Genomic DNA, 15,132 nt, shown 5'->3' on the forward strand with positions numbered 1-15,132 from the left:
GAGGCCATGTATGGACATATCCAAATGGGAATGTGAAGCAGAGTTGAAGTGGGTGGCAACCGGAAGATCCTGACTGTTGTCATGGACAGAGCGGAGGTGCTCGACGAAGTGGTCCCCCAATCTGCGTTGGGTCTCACAAGTGAAGCGTTGCCTCACTTGGAAGGACTGTTTGGGGCCCTGAATAGTGGTGAGAGAGGAGGTGTAGAGACAGGTGTAGCACTTACGCTTGCAGGGTTAAGTGCTGCGTGGGAGATCTGTGGGGAGCGACATGTGGACCAGGGAGTCGCGGAGAGAACGATCCCTGCAGAAAGCGGAGAGGGGTAGAAAGGGAAAGATGTGCTTAGTGATGGGGTCCTATTGAAGGTGGCGGAAGTTGTGGAGGATAACGTGTTGGATCCAGAGGCTGGTGGGGGTGGTAGAGGACAAGGGGAACTCTGTCCCTGTTGTGGTGACGGGAGGGTGGGGTGAGGGCCGAAGTGTGGGAAATGGTGGAGATGCAGGTGAGGGCATCATTGATGACGGCAGAAGGGAAACCACGATCCTTAAAGAAAGAGGACATTTGAGATGTCCTGGAATGGAAAGCCTCATCCTGGGAGCAGATGCGGCGGAGATAGAGGAACTGGGAATAGGGAATAGCATTTTTGCATGGGGCCGGGTGAGAAGAGGTATAGTCAAGGTAGTTATGAGAGTCAGTAGGCTTATTGAAGATGTCAGTGGACGGTCTGTCTCCAGAGATGGAGACTGAGAGATCGAGAAAGGGGAGAGAAGTGTCCGAGATGGACCAAGTGAATTTGAGGGCCTGGTGGAAGTTAGAAGCAGTCGATGAAATTGACAAGCTCAGCATGGGTGCAGGAAGCAGCACCAATGTAGTCGTCAGTGTAGGGAAGGAAAAGTCGGTGAGCAGGTTTGGAGCATAGATTGTTCCACATAACCAATGAAGAGGCAGGCATAGCTGGGAGCCATATGAGTACCCATAGCTACACCCTTGGTCTGAAGAAAGTTGGAAGAGCCAAAACATAAGTTATTAAGTGTGAGTCAACTGGAGGAGGGTGGTGGTGGTGGTGGGGAACTGGTGAGGTCTATTCTCCAGAAAGTAGCGGAGGACAAAATCACAAATATTTGCATAAACTGTGATATCAACTCTGGTTCCGTTGGCAAGTTTGCTCAGGAATCAGATTTTATATTCGTTATTTACAAAAGCCTAGGCCGCTATTCCACCGCAGTAATGAGGAAGTGTATCACTCAGCCTTTTCCCATTATCAAATGAAGTGAGCTGAAGTCTGGCCTCTCTGACGACGCGATTTGAGATGTTCAACGACAGAGAGAGAGAGAGAAATTATTGAACAGATGCATTGGTTCATTGCGTCCGGTGTCAGCCATCAAACTACCCATCTGTACTAATTAGGTAATAATGCCATTGTTTTTCTTTTCTCCGCACTCCGCTCATACACCGGGGCAGGACGACTGCGCTCGCTCCTTCGCTGAGGTGATGCCGGCTCTACAATCGCGAGATCTCGGCCGCGCTCCGCCCCTGACGCGTGTCGCGTCCCCCAGCGCTGCTCGGCCGGCGAAAGCAGCGGAGCTGTGCGGTTGGCGTGTGTCTCTGTCTCCCGGTTCGGGTTCTCGCCATGGAGGAGAAGCAGGTGAAGAAAGCGAAGCTCAACAACGATCCGAACTGGGTGAGTGACCGGGCAGACTGGAAGGCGGCGGGAAGTGCGGATGCGAGTCGGATGGTGCTGTTAGTAAGGAGAAGGAGAAGGAGAGGAGGGAGCGAGTGGGTGGGTGGGGTAAAGGGAGAAGAGGGGAGAGTGGCGGGGCGAGGGTAGGGGAGGAGGGATTGGAAGTGAGAGGGAGCGAAGGGGGAAGGAAGACACAATCAGAAATCGTAAAATATGAATTAAACAGCAGGAAAATTATGACACCCAAACTAAACATGTTTGCACTGTGAAATGCTGAAGGCAGCAGTTGTTGGCAATCTTAAACACAAATTGATGCGTGGAATACTCAGAAATGATGCATCATCTGCTGGAGGGAGTTTAATTAACAATCCAGTCAATTAATGGTCTTTTTTTCAGAATTGAAAAGCTGAGAGAACAAGTACAGAAAAGGATGGGGGTTGGTGTGTGTGAAGACCAAGGTTGTCTCAGTATAGAATTTTTTCTTTACCTTCAAAGGAGGGAAATATTTTAGACAGTTGCCTACAAATGAATCACTCGACTCCTGTAAGAGCAGGTTTGAGAAGGAAATCGGATGGGCAAAAAGAAAGTATGAGATGGATTTGGCAGTCAGGTTAAAGATCATCCTGGCTCTGTTGGAGCCCGAAGGTATGGTGACGCTTGCAGGCTGTCCCCAGCACGGTTTTATGTGTGTTAGTCATTAATGCAAACACAGTTTAATAAACCTGAAGAGGTTTTTCGGTTATTTTAACAGTAAAAGGGTGACTAGGGAGAGGATAAGTCCTCTTAAAGACCATTAGGGCTTCCTATGTATGGAGCTCCAGGAGATGCCTGATATTTTAAATGTATATTTCTCCCTGGTGTTTACTAAGGAGAATATCATGGATATCAAAGAGCTGGGGGTAATAAGTAAGTTTCCATATCACTGGCATATGTTATAAAATTTATTAACTTTATAGCAGCAGTACAATGAATACATGATAAATATAGAGGAAAAAATTGAATTACTTTAAGTATATATATGTCAGTGAAATAGCGAAGTTAAAAAAAGTAGTGCAAAATAAAAGTAGTGAGGTAGTGATATACTGCGTCCGGTGCTCCCGATGTGGCCTTTTATATATTGGCGAGACCCGACGCAGACTGGGAGACCGCTTTGCTGAACATCTACGCTCTCTCCGCCAGAGAAAGCAGGATCTCCCAGTGGCCACATGTTTTAATTCCACATCCCATTCCCATTCTGACATGTCTATCCACGGCCTCCTCTACTGTAAAGACGAAGCCACACTCAGGTTGGAGGAACAACACCTTATATTCCGTCTGGGTAGCCTCCAACCTGATGGCATGAACATCGACTTCTCTAACTTCCGCTAATGCCCCACCTCCCCCTCGTACCCCATCTGTTATTTATTTTTATACACACATTCTTTCTCTCACTCTCCTTTTTCTCCCTCTGTCCCTCTGACTATACCCCTTGCCCATCCTCTGGTTCTCCCCCCCCCCCCCCCCATCTTTCTCCCCGGACCTCCTGTCCCATGATCCTCTCGTATCCCCTTTGCCAATCACCTGTCCAGCTCTTGGCTCCATCCCTCCCCCTCCTGTCTTCTATCATTTTGGATCTCCCCCTCCCCTTCCCACTTTCAAATCTCTTACTAGCTCTTTCTTCAGTTAGTCCTGACGAAGGGTCTCGGCCTGAAACGTCGACTGTACCTCTTCCTGGAGATGCTGCCTGGCCTGCTGCGTCCACCAGCAACTTTGATGTGTGTTGTAGTGAGGTAATATTCATGGGTTCAATGTCCTTTTAGGAATCGGATGGTAGGGTGGGTGAAGCTGTTCCTGAATTACTTGGGTGATTCTTTAGGCTTCAGTACCTCCTTCCCACCGGTAACAATGAGAAGAGGGCATGTCCTGGGTGGTCGGGGTCCTTAATAATTAGATTATGTTATGAGGACACTCAATCCTCGTTTATTGTCATTTCGAAATGCATGTATTAAAAAATGATACAATGTTCCTCCAGAAAGATATCACAGAAACACAAGACAAACCAAGGCTAAAACTGACAAAACCACATAATTATATAGTTACAACAGTGCAAAGCATACCGTAATTTGATAAAGAGCAGACCATGGGCACGGTAAAAAAAAAAGTCTCAAGTCCCGATAGTCCCATCATCTCACGCAGACAGTAGAAGGGAGAAACTGTCCCTGCCATGAACCTCCAAGCGTTGCAAACTTGCTGATGCATTGAAAGCAGCTGACTCCGAGTCTGTCCAAAAACTTCGAGTCTCCGACCAGCCCTCCGACACCAAGCACTGAGCACTATCTCTGCCGAGCGCTTTGACCCCGCCCCGGCTGCCGAGCAACAAGCAAAGCCGAGGACTCGGGGCCTTCCCCTCCGGAGATTCTGGATCACAGAGTAGCAGCGGCAGTGAAACAGGCATTTCAGAAGTTTCACTAGATGTTCCTCCATGCTCTCACATCTGTCTGCATCAAATTAGGATTGTGCGCGGCACCCTACTTGACAGATAACAGATATCATTCACCCGGAGTGGCCACTGCAAGCTGTATCGCGCCACCATCTTCTCCTCCCTCCAATGCCACCTTTCCTAGGCATCGTTCCTTGGGGATCTCTTGGATGAAACGGAGCCTGTAATCCATGATGGAGCAGACTAATCTTGCAAGTTTCAGCAACTTAGTTCGATCCTGTGCTGTCGCCTCTCCCCACCCCTCATACCTGATTTAGCTCTTCACAGTACATTTGTGGAAGCTTTTGAGTGTTTTAGTTGACAAACCAAATCTCTTCATCCACCTAATGGAAATATAACCACTGTCTTGCTTCCTTTATAGTTGCCTCAATATGTTGTGTCCAGGTTAGGTCCTCAGAGATATTGACACACAGGAACTTGAAATTGTTCACTCTTTCCACTTCTGATCCCTCTACGAGGATTGGTTTGTGTTCCCGCATCTCGCCCTTGAAGTCCACAATCAGCTCCTTGGTCTTGCTGACGTTGAGTGCAAGGTTGTTGCTGTGACAACAGTCGAACAACTGATGTATCTCGCTCCTGTACACCCTTTCACCACCATCTGAAATTCTGCCAACAATGGATGAATTATCAGCAAACTTATAAATGTCATTTGAGCTGTCCCTAGCCACACAGTCATGGGTGTAGAGAGAGTAGAGCAATGCAAATTACAAGGAGAGCAGAGCATGTTACAAGGAAGGAGGTATCTGCACCTTTGAAGTGCATTAAGGTGGATGTATCCCGGGGCCTGACCATGTGTATGCCTGAACCTTACGGGAGGCCAGGGAAAAATTGTAGATGCATTTGTAGAGATATTTGCTTTGTTGTCAACCACTGGTAAAGTTACAGAAGACTGGAGGGCGGCCAATGTTGTTCCCTTGTTCAAGAAGATAACAAGGGCAGGCCAGTGAGCCTGACTTCATTTGTAGGGAAGCTGATGAAAGGAATTTAGAGGGATAAGATCTACCATCATTTAGATAGTCAAGGCCTGATCAGGAATAGTCATCATGGTTTTGTGTGTGGAAAGTCATGTCAGTCAAGTCTTTCAGAGCTTTTTGAAGAAGTAACTACAGGATGGATGTAGGTAAGATAGTGGATCTATATGGACTTTAGTGGGGCCCTTTACAAGGTCCTGTGTAGCAGACTGATCAGTAAGGTTAGGTTGTATGGGATTCAGGGGAGCTAGAGAGGTGGATTCTGAATTCACTCGATGGTCTGAGGCACAGGGTGAAGGCTGAAAGGTATTCGTCCTTCTGGAGGCCTGTGAGTAGTGCAGTTCTCCATGGGATGGCATTGGGGACTCTGTTTTCACTATTTATGTAAATGATTTGGATGTGAATATCATGGCACAAGTTAACAAAGTTTGCTGATGAAATTAAATTAGAGAGATGAAGGAGGTTACAGTGAATTGCAAAGAGATCTTGATCAGTTTGGGAGATAGGCTGAGGAATGGCAAATGGATTTCAGCTTGGATAAGTTTCAGGTGATGCACTTTGGACCATTACCCTAGTGAAGGACTTGTACAGTGAATGGCACGGCACTGACAACTGTTGTGGAGTGAGTGCAGATGCTGCCTGGGCTAGGGAGCTTGAGCTATAGGGAGAGGTTGGCCACTTGGATCATTATTCCTTGGACCCTAGAAATACAAGAGTGGCCTTATTTATAACCATATAACAATTACAGCACGGAAACAGGCCATCTCGGCCCTTCTAGTCCGTGCCGAACGCTTACTCTCACCTAGTCCCATCTACCTGCACTCAGTCCATAACTCTCCATTCCTTTCCTGCCCATATGGCTATCGAATTTTACTTTAAATAACAACATTGAACCTGCCTCAACCACTTCTGCTGGAAGCTCATTCCACACAGCTACCACTCTCTGAGTAGAGAATTTCCCCCTCATGTTACCCCTAAACTTTTGCCCTTTAACTCTCAACTTACATCCTCTTGTTTGAATCTCCCCTACTCTCAATGGAAAAAGCCTATCCACGTCAACTCTATCTATCCCCCTCATAATTTTAAATACCTCTATCAAATCCCCCCTCAACCTTCTACGCTCCAAAGAATAAAGACCCAACTTGTTCAACCTTTCTCTGTAACTTAGGTGATGAAACCCAGGTAACATTCTAGTAAATCTCCTCTGCACTCTCTCTGTTTTGTTGACATCCTTCCTATAATTCAGTGACCAGAACTGTACACAGTACTCCAAATTTGGCCTTACCAATGCCTTGTACAATTTCAACATTACCATAAGACATAAGACAAAGGAGCAGAGGTCGGCCATTTGGCCCATCGAGTCTGCTGCGCTATTTTATCATGAGCTGATCCATTCTTCCATTTAGTCCCACTCCCCCGCCTTCTCACCATAACCTTTGATGCCCTGGCTACTCAGATACCTATCAATCTCTGCCTTGGCCAATGACTTGGCCTCCACTGCCACCCGTGGCAAAAAATTCCATAGATTCATCACCCTCTCGCTAAAAAAATTTCTTCACATCTCTGTTCTGAATGGGCGCCCTTCAATCCTTAAGTTATGCCCTCTTGTACTAGACTCCCCCATCATGGGAAACAACTTTGCCACATCCACTCTGTCCATGACTTTCAACATTCGAAATGTTTCTATGAGGTCTCCCCTTATTCTTCTAAACTCCAAGGAATACAGTCCAAGAGTGGACAAATGTTCCTCATATGTTAACCCTCTCATTCCCGGAATCATTCTAGTGAATCTTCTCTGTACCCTCTACAACGTCAGCAATCCTTTCTTAAATAAGGAGACCAAAACTGCCCACAGTTCTCCAAGTGAGGTCTCACCAGTGCCTTATAGAGCCTCAGCATCACATCCCTGCTCCTATACTCTATTCCTCTAGAAATGAATGCCAACATTGTATTTGCCGCCTTCACCATTGACTCAACCTGGAAGTTAACCTTAAGGGTACATCCCAACTCCTATACTCAGTGCTCTGATTTATCAATTTATCCACCACTTAGTCAAACTCACAAGCTGATAATTGCTAGGTTTACTCTTAGAACCCTTTTTAAACAATGGAACAACCTGAGCAATACACCAATCCTCCGGCACCATCCCCGTTTCTAGTGACATTTGAAATATTACTGTTAGAGCCCCTTTGTCAAAGCTTTCTTCAGCACCCTATCCACGTGAGATTCCACCTTCAGGGAACTGTGCACCATTATTCCTAAATCCCTCTGTTCTACTGTATTCTTCAATGCCATACTATTTACCATGTATGTCCTATTTTGATTAGTCCTACCAAAATGTAGCACCTCACATTTATCAGCATTAAACTCCCATCTGCCATCTTTCAGCCCACTCTTCTAACTGGCCTAAATCTTTCTGCAAGCTTTGAAAACCTACTTCATTATCCATAACTCCACCTATCTTAGTATCATCTGCATACATACTAATCTAATTTACCACCTCATCATCCAGATCATTAATGTATATGACAAACAACATTAGACCCAGTACAGATCCCTGAGGCACACCACTAGTCACCGGACTCCAATCTGACAAACAGTTATCCACAACTACTCTCTGGCGTCTCCCATCCAGCCACTGCTGAATTCATTTTACTACTTCAATATTAATACCTAACGATTAAACCTTCTTAACTAACCTTCCATGTGGAACCTTGTCAAAAGCCTTACTGAAGTCCATATAGACAACGTCCACTTGCTTTACCTTCATCAACATTCCTAGTAACCTCTTCAAAAAATTCAATAAGATTTGTCAAACATGACCTTCCACGCACAAATCCATGTTGACTGTTCGTAATCAGAACCTGTCTATCCAGATAATTATATATACCATCTCTAAGAATACTTTCCATCAATTTATCCACCACTGACGTCAAACTCACAGGCCGATAATTGCTAGTTTTACTCTTAGAACCCTTTTTAAACAATGGAACAACCTGAGCAATATGCCAATCCTCCGGCACCATCCCCGTTTCTAATGACATTTGAAATATTACTGTCAGAGACCCTGCTATTTCCACACTAATTTCCCTCAAGGTCCTAGGGAATATCCTGTAAGGACCTGGAGACCTATCCACTTTTATATTCTTTAAAAGTGCCAGTAATCTTCTTTAATCATCATAGTTTCCATAACTTCATTACCTGTTTCTCTTACCTTACACAATTCAATATCCTTCTCCTAAGAAAAGAAATTGTTCAGAATCTCCCCCATCTCTTTTGGCTTCACACACAGCTGTCCACTCTGTTTCTCTAAGGGACCAATTTTATCCCTCACTATCCTTTTGCTATTAATATAACTGTAGAAACCCTTTGGATTTATTTTCACCTTACTTGCTAAAGCAACCTCATATCTTCTTTTAGCTTTTCTAATTTCTTTCTTAAGATACTTTTTACATTCTTTATATTCCTCAAGCACCTCATTTACTCCATGCTGCCTATATTTATTGTAGATATCTCTATTTTTCTGAACCAAGTTTCCAATATCCCTTGAAAACCATGGCTGTCTCAAACTTTTAACCTTTCCTTTCATCCTAACAGGAACATAAAGATTCTGTACCCTCAAAATTTCACCTTTAAATGACCTCCATTTCTCTATTGCATCCTTCCCATAAAACAAATTTTCCCTATCCACTCCTTCCAAATCCTTTTGTATCTTCTCAAAGTTAGCCTTTCTCCAATCAAAAATCTCAACCCTGGGTCCAGACCTATCCTTCTCCATAATTATATTGAAACTAATGGCATTGTGATCACTGGACCCGAAGTGCTCCCCAACACAAACCTCCGTCACCTGACCTATCTCATTCCCTAACAGGAGGTCCAACACTGCCCCTTCTCTAGTTGGTACCTCTATGTATTGCTGCAAAAAACTATCCTGCACACATTTTACAAACTCCAAACCATCCAGCCCTTTTACAGTATGGGTTTCCCAGTCTATGTGTGGAAAATTAAAATCTCCCACAATCACAACCTTGTGCTTACTACAAATATCTGCTATCTCCTTACGAATTTGCTCCTCCAATTCTCGCTTCCTATTTGGTGGTCTATAATAGACCCCTAGAAGTGTTACTACACCTTTCCCGTTCCTCAATTCCACCCAAATAGCCTCCCTAACTGAGCCCTCTAATCTATCCTGCCAAAGCACTGCTGTAATATTTTCTCTGACAAGCAATGCAACACCTCTCCTTCTTGTCCCTCCAACTGTATCACACCTGAAGCAATGAAATCCAGGAATATTTAGTTGCTAATCACACCCCTCCTGTAACCATGTTTCACTAATAGCTACCACATCATACTTCCAGGTATCAATCCATGCTTTAAGCTCATCCACCTTTCTTATAATGCTCCTAGCATTAAAATAAATGCATTTAAGAAATTTTCCACCTCTTACTCTCTGTTTATCACTAACGGTGCAAACAACTTTACTATCTCCTTTTTCTTCCTTCTCCCCTACATTTGTTCCTACACTCTGGTTCCTCTCCCCCCTCGTATCTAGTTTAAATCCACTGGATCCTCTCTAGCAAACCTACCTGCAAGAATATTTGTCCCCCTCCAGTTCAGATGTCGACCGTCCCGCTGGAACAGTTTCCACCTTCCCTGGAAAACTGCCCAATTATCTATAAATCTGAAGCCCTCCCTCCTGCACCATGTCTTCAGCCACGTGTTGATCTGTGCTATCTTACTATTTCTAAACCCGCCTGCACGTGGCACTGATAGCAATCCTGAGATTGCTATCCTGGAGATCCTGTCCTTTAACTTGGCGCCTAACTCCCTAAACTCGCCTTTCAGGACCTCCTCACTCTTCCTACCCATGTCATTGGTCCCTACATGGACCATGACATCCTCCCTCTTGAGAATACCGAGAACTCGATCGGAGATATCGTGGACCCTGGCATCAGGGAGGCAACAGACCATCCGGGATTCTCGATCTCTTCCACAGAACCTCTTATCTGTCCCCCTAACTATCGAACCCCCTATCACTACTGCTCTCCTCTTTTCCCTCCTTCCCTTCTGAGCTGAGGGTCCTGTCTCGGTGCCAGAGATGTTACCACTGCAACTTGTCTCTGGTATTTATTGAGATACAACGCAGAATAGGCACTTCCGGCCCTTTGTGCCATGTCACCCAGCAGTCCCAGATTTAACCCTAGCCTAATCACGAGATAATTTACAATGACCAATTAACCTGCCAACCGGTACACCTTTGGACTGTGGGAGGAAATTGGAGAACCCAGTGGAAACCGACGCAGTTACGGGGAAAACGTACAAACTCCTTATAGGCAGTGGCGGGAATTGAACCTGTGTCACTGATATTGTAAAGTGTTTCGCTAATCGCTATCTTAGAGAATTTTCTGAGATCATGAGGGGTGTGGGTAAAGTGGGCAGTCATAGGGGAGTCCAAAGCAGATATTACAGGGGAGCAATTTAAAAGAAACCTTTAATGAGGGTATTGAGTAGCTGGAATCAGTTGCTATAGGAAGTCGTCGTGGATACATCTGCAACATTTAAAAGGCATTTGGATAGGTACATGGAGGAGAAGGGCTTGGAGGGTTACAGTCCAAACAGAGGTAACTGGGACTAGCAGGGAGGATGCTGTGGTCAGCTTTCTCCAGTTGGGCTGAAGCTTTATAACTGTATGATTCTATGCAGTAGAGTACAGGGGAGTACACACAGTGTAAGGTAGCTGGGACCTAGAGAAAGTGGAAACAGCAAGTGATGGAACAATAGAAGCAGAACTTGAGAAACATGCAGGTGTTGAAAGTACACATTAAATGGGCAAAGATAAAGAAAATGATTTAATATTGCACGTGAATGATCTCGCATTAGAATTGGTCAGTCCTGACACACAGGAAAAGCTGGTTATTTGATACAGGAAAAGGAGGCGCAGTTATCTTGTATCTAAGTCATTGTCTGAAAGAGAAATCGTGATCAGAGAGGTAGAACAAAGGCAAAGCAGAATAGAAAGAGAATGAAATGCTGATGGGCATAAAAGAGAGAAAGCTGCAGAGATTCAGAGGCAGGAAGGAATAACATCATAACAGAAGAAGATGGAAATGAGTAAGAAAGAACCAAGAATTTAGGCAAAAGAGATGATGTAAGAGAAATAGAGCAAATGAGAGCCATGAGAGTTGGTATTTTAAGATGGGTATAAAAGTGAGCCTGACAATATTGAATGCAGGGCAGTTCAGAAACATTTGCTATGATATTGAGGCTCATAATTTGCTCCATTTCTAATTCAGAACAGACTGGAGATACTTGCAAGGCAGGTGGTGTCTGTGGAGGAGTTGGAACTTTTGAGGTCGATAACCCTTCTGAAACCTAATGTTTAAAGCAGAGAAACAAGAACAAGAGAAACAAGGTTGTTGGGACCAAATAATCCATTGTACCTAATCAGTCTATTTAGAGGAGAGGAAAGTATTTTAGGGCTATTGAAGAGGTAAACTAAACTGCCCAGCCCAAATGAAAATGCACTAAAGGTGTGTGGTATGCCTTGCTTAAAATGGAAAATTCTTTGTAAATTTGTTTTGTTTTAATTCTAATCTGCTTTGTTGCCAGGAGAACCAGTATTAGTAGGAAGGTATAATTACTACAGCCATTTTACACACAATTTGCAATATACACTTCTCAATAGGAATATAAGGTATATACAGTAGGGTTTGAACATGGTCTGCATACCTTTGTTATTTCTTCATTCACCCAAGCTTGCTTTCAGTATTGGTATTTTTATTGCTAATAGTGGACAGAAATCATTTTTGTATGAAAATTAATCATTCTTAATAACTCAGTTTAAGAATTTCTGACAAATTTTAATATAACAAATGTACTTGTGGGATCTAAATTTTTAAATTAATTTCAATTTCTATTTAAACATGGGGTTTAACTTAAAAGGCACTTGAGAAAGTGGGTAGGAAAGGTATTTAGATTGTGATTGATTGTAATGTATTAGACAAATGTGACGAGCTTAAAAGGGTGTCTTGGTCAGTAGGGCTATTTGGGACCAAGGGCCTGTTTCTGTGCTGTATGACTGTAGACATTTCCATTTTCTAGGAATAGTATATTCCAGTGGAGATAACTTCATTCACTCATCACTGAACTGTTCCCACAACCTATGGACTCTCACTTTCAAGGACTCCTCTCATGTTCTTTATAGTCATAGTCATACTTTATTGATCCTGGGGGAAATTGGTTTTTGTTACAGTTGCACCATAAGTAATAAATAGTAATAGTAATATTGCTATTAGTAAATAGTAATAGTCATAGAAATAATAAATAGTAATAGAAAATAGTAATAAGTAGTTACATAGTAACACATAAATTATGCCAGTAAATTATGAAATAAGTCCAGGACCAGCCTATCAGCTCAGGGTGTCTGACCCTCCAAGGGAGGAGTTGTAAAGTTTGATGGCCACAGGCAGGAATGACTTCCTATGATGCTCTGTGCTGCATCTCGGAGGAATGAGTCTCTGGCTGAATGTACTCCTGTGCCCACCCAGTACATTATGTAGTGGATGGGAGACATTGACCAAGATGGCATGCAACTGAGACAGCATCCTCTTTTCAGACACTGTGAGAGAGTCCAGCTCTATCCCCACAACATCACTGGCCTTACGAATGAGTTTGTTGATTCTGTTGATGCCTGCTACCCTCAGCCTGCTGCCCCCAGCACACAACAGCAAACATGATAGCACTGGCCACCACAGACTTGTAGAACAATATCGATTATTTATTTATTATTATTTATTTTTTCTTTTGTGGTTGCACAGTTGTCTTTTGCACATTGGTTGTTTGCCCTGTTTGGTACAGTCTTTCATGGATTCTATTGTGGCTCTTGGGTTTGCTGAGTATGCCTGCAAGAAAACAAATCTCAGTGTTGCATATGGTGACGTATGTACTTCAATAAATTTACTTTCCACTTCTGAGTTTTTAAACTTTTCCATTTGTTTTATTGCAATCTGTTGCAATATTAAAGGGAGAGAATGAACACTTCCATGGCTCTCAGACCAAAGCTTGCAGCTTGAAAATTGCTATGTAAGTAGCTTTCTCGTGCACCTGCCTTAAAGCTATCCGTGTGAAGTGAAAACCAGTAAAGACTCACAGAGCAGCGCAACCCAGAATTCTTTCAAAATGTATTAAAACAAACATACCATGAAAATAATAAAAAAATGTAAGCATTATAAGTAATGTGGCATGAAATGTCACATGAAATTACAGACGGTAAAAGATTAATCACTATTGACCACTTTACTAATACATATTTGCCTTTGTTTCACACATCCTTGTCTCTGCATAGGTGAGCAATTCCTTTTTTTGCAGTTTCTTCACAAGCTATTCTTTAAAATATATTTAACTGTGAATTTCGGCAGAACACATATTATCAGGCTCTTGAGGTGAATTACACATGTGTCTTCAGCTTCCTTATAGTTGATATTGTTTTCCCTGATTCAACTTTTTTATATAATCTAGAAATCACATGTGACTATTGATATAGTCATCTGTTTTGCTTGTGGCATCTTCTTCTTGTTTGTTGTTGTGGGACTATCATGAACTGTCTTGTAGTATAATGTTTAACCAACAATTAACTCAGCAAAGATGCCTGTTTGGGAGGACAGGGTGAAGCAACAAGTTGAGTTTGTTTGCATTTTAAAAGAGCATTAATAAGGTTTTTTTTTCCTCTGAAGTTTTGCTGGAAAAGATGATCAAAGCATTTTGTTTGGGGATGGAAATGTATTATAGTCTGAGCTTTCAAAAATTCTGTAAGTGCTTGCTGAGGATGGACCTGTCTACACCAGAGCCATTTTGTTATTTGTAAAATGATTCATAATTTTATTACATGGGAAGGATCAAGGAGAAAATCTTGGGATTGTATAAATAAATTCTCCAGTTTTATTTTCAATTTTCAACCCACCTGAAATGTTCAGTTTCCTTTGGCATATTGGAACAGGAATGTTTGTCCATTTTAGTTTGCCATGAGTTTACCACTCTTGCTGAAGGTGTCTAACTGCACTCAAATTCAGCAAAAAGTTTGCAAGCTAACTAGTTGCAAGTAAGCACTAAGATCAATTTTGAGACCCTAAACCACTCATGGACACCAGCCGGCTTTTACGATCCCACCAAAGCTTCAAATATTATGGAATTAAGCACAGAGTTGTTTGTTCACATTTCTGCAGGTGCCTGGCACCTGATTAATGGGCTGTCAACAACAACAGCAGGAAAGGACACGAGGGATTCACAGATTTTTGGTACCCCTATGTTAAAAATAATATCTTGGGTATTTACAAAATTCCATTGGGAGCTAAGAGCGTAATAAATCTCCACCTGAGTGATGCTTTGGTGAACTATTTCTATGTGAATCTCAATAGAGTTTGTGAATTTAATTTTAGTTTACTGAAGTTACAAAACTGAAGATGCAGGTTTGTTTTGTATAGTAGTCATTTCTTTGGCCTGAGTCTTCACTGCAGAGGACCTATGCACATTCTTTTCAAATTCTTCCTCCCACTGATTAACAGTGCTTTCATCAGTTCAACTTATGCTATACAGTTGCATTGGCAACGTTCCACAGATCTTGATTATTCATAGTGAATATAGAATTTATTCCATCTCCACCCCACAAACTTGCATCAGCAAGTTACACATATATTGCAGAATTATTGAATGGGTGACTATCATTCATGTAGTCTTTCAATATAAATAGGAACAACAGGGAGTTGTGTCTCAAACCATATTTGCATCATGAAGGTTGCTAATCCTTTTGCAGTGGGATCAATCGAAGTTAGAGATTATTCCCCACTCACTATTGTTCTCTTGTTTTATCATTGGTTTCCCTTGGCAACTTTAATGTAGTGAAGTTTCCTTCCCCCCCCCCGCCCCCCCATGTAAATTGTAATTTTTTTGGCTTGTTGCTCTAAGTAACAGATTGAAAAGTCCAGAGACAGAATTTTGTGATTTTTGC

The 15,132-nt window shown here is 42.8% G+C and overlaps 1 protein-coding gene across 1 annotated transcript in view; it reads left to right on the forward strand.

Annotated features, from left to right (window-relative positions):
- The first annotated feature begins 1,523 nt into the window (after positions 1-1,523).
- papss1 (3'-phosphoadenosine 5'-phosphosulfate synthase 1) overlaps positions 1,524-15,132 on the forward strand; it is a 77,064-nt gene continuing 63,455 nt past the window's right edge. Inside the window, exon 1 of the mRNA XM_072254771.1 lies at positions 1,524-1,679. Within this exon, the coding sequence (XP_072110872.1) occupies positions 1,629-1,679 (51 nt within the window). The 5' untranslated portion in view covers positions 1,524-1,628. The remainder of the gene's footprint in view (positions 1,680-15,132) is intronic.

The sequence above is a fragment of the Mobula birostris genome, chromosome 4, assembly GCF_030028105.1.
Source record: "Mobula birostris isolate sMobBir1 chromosome 4, sMobBir1.hap1, whole genome shotgun sequence".
Taxonomy (NCBI): Eukaryota; Metazoa; Chordata; class Chondrichthyes; order Myliobatiformes; family Myliobatidae; genus Mobula; species Mobula birostris.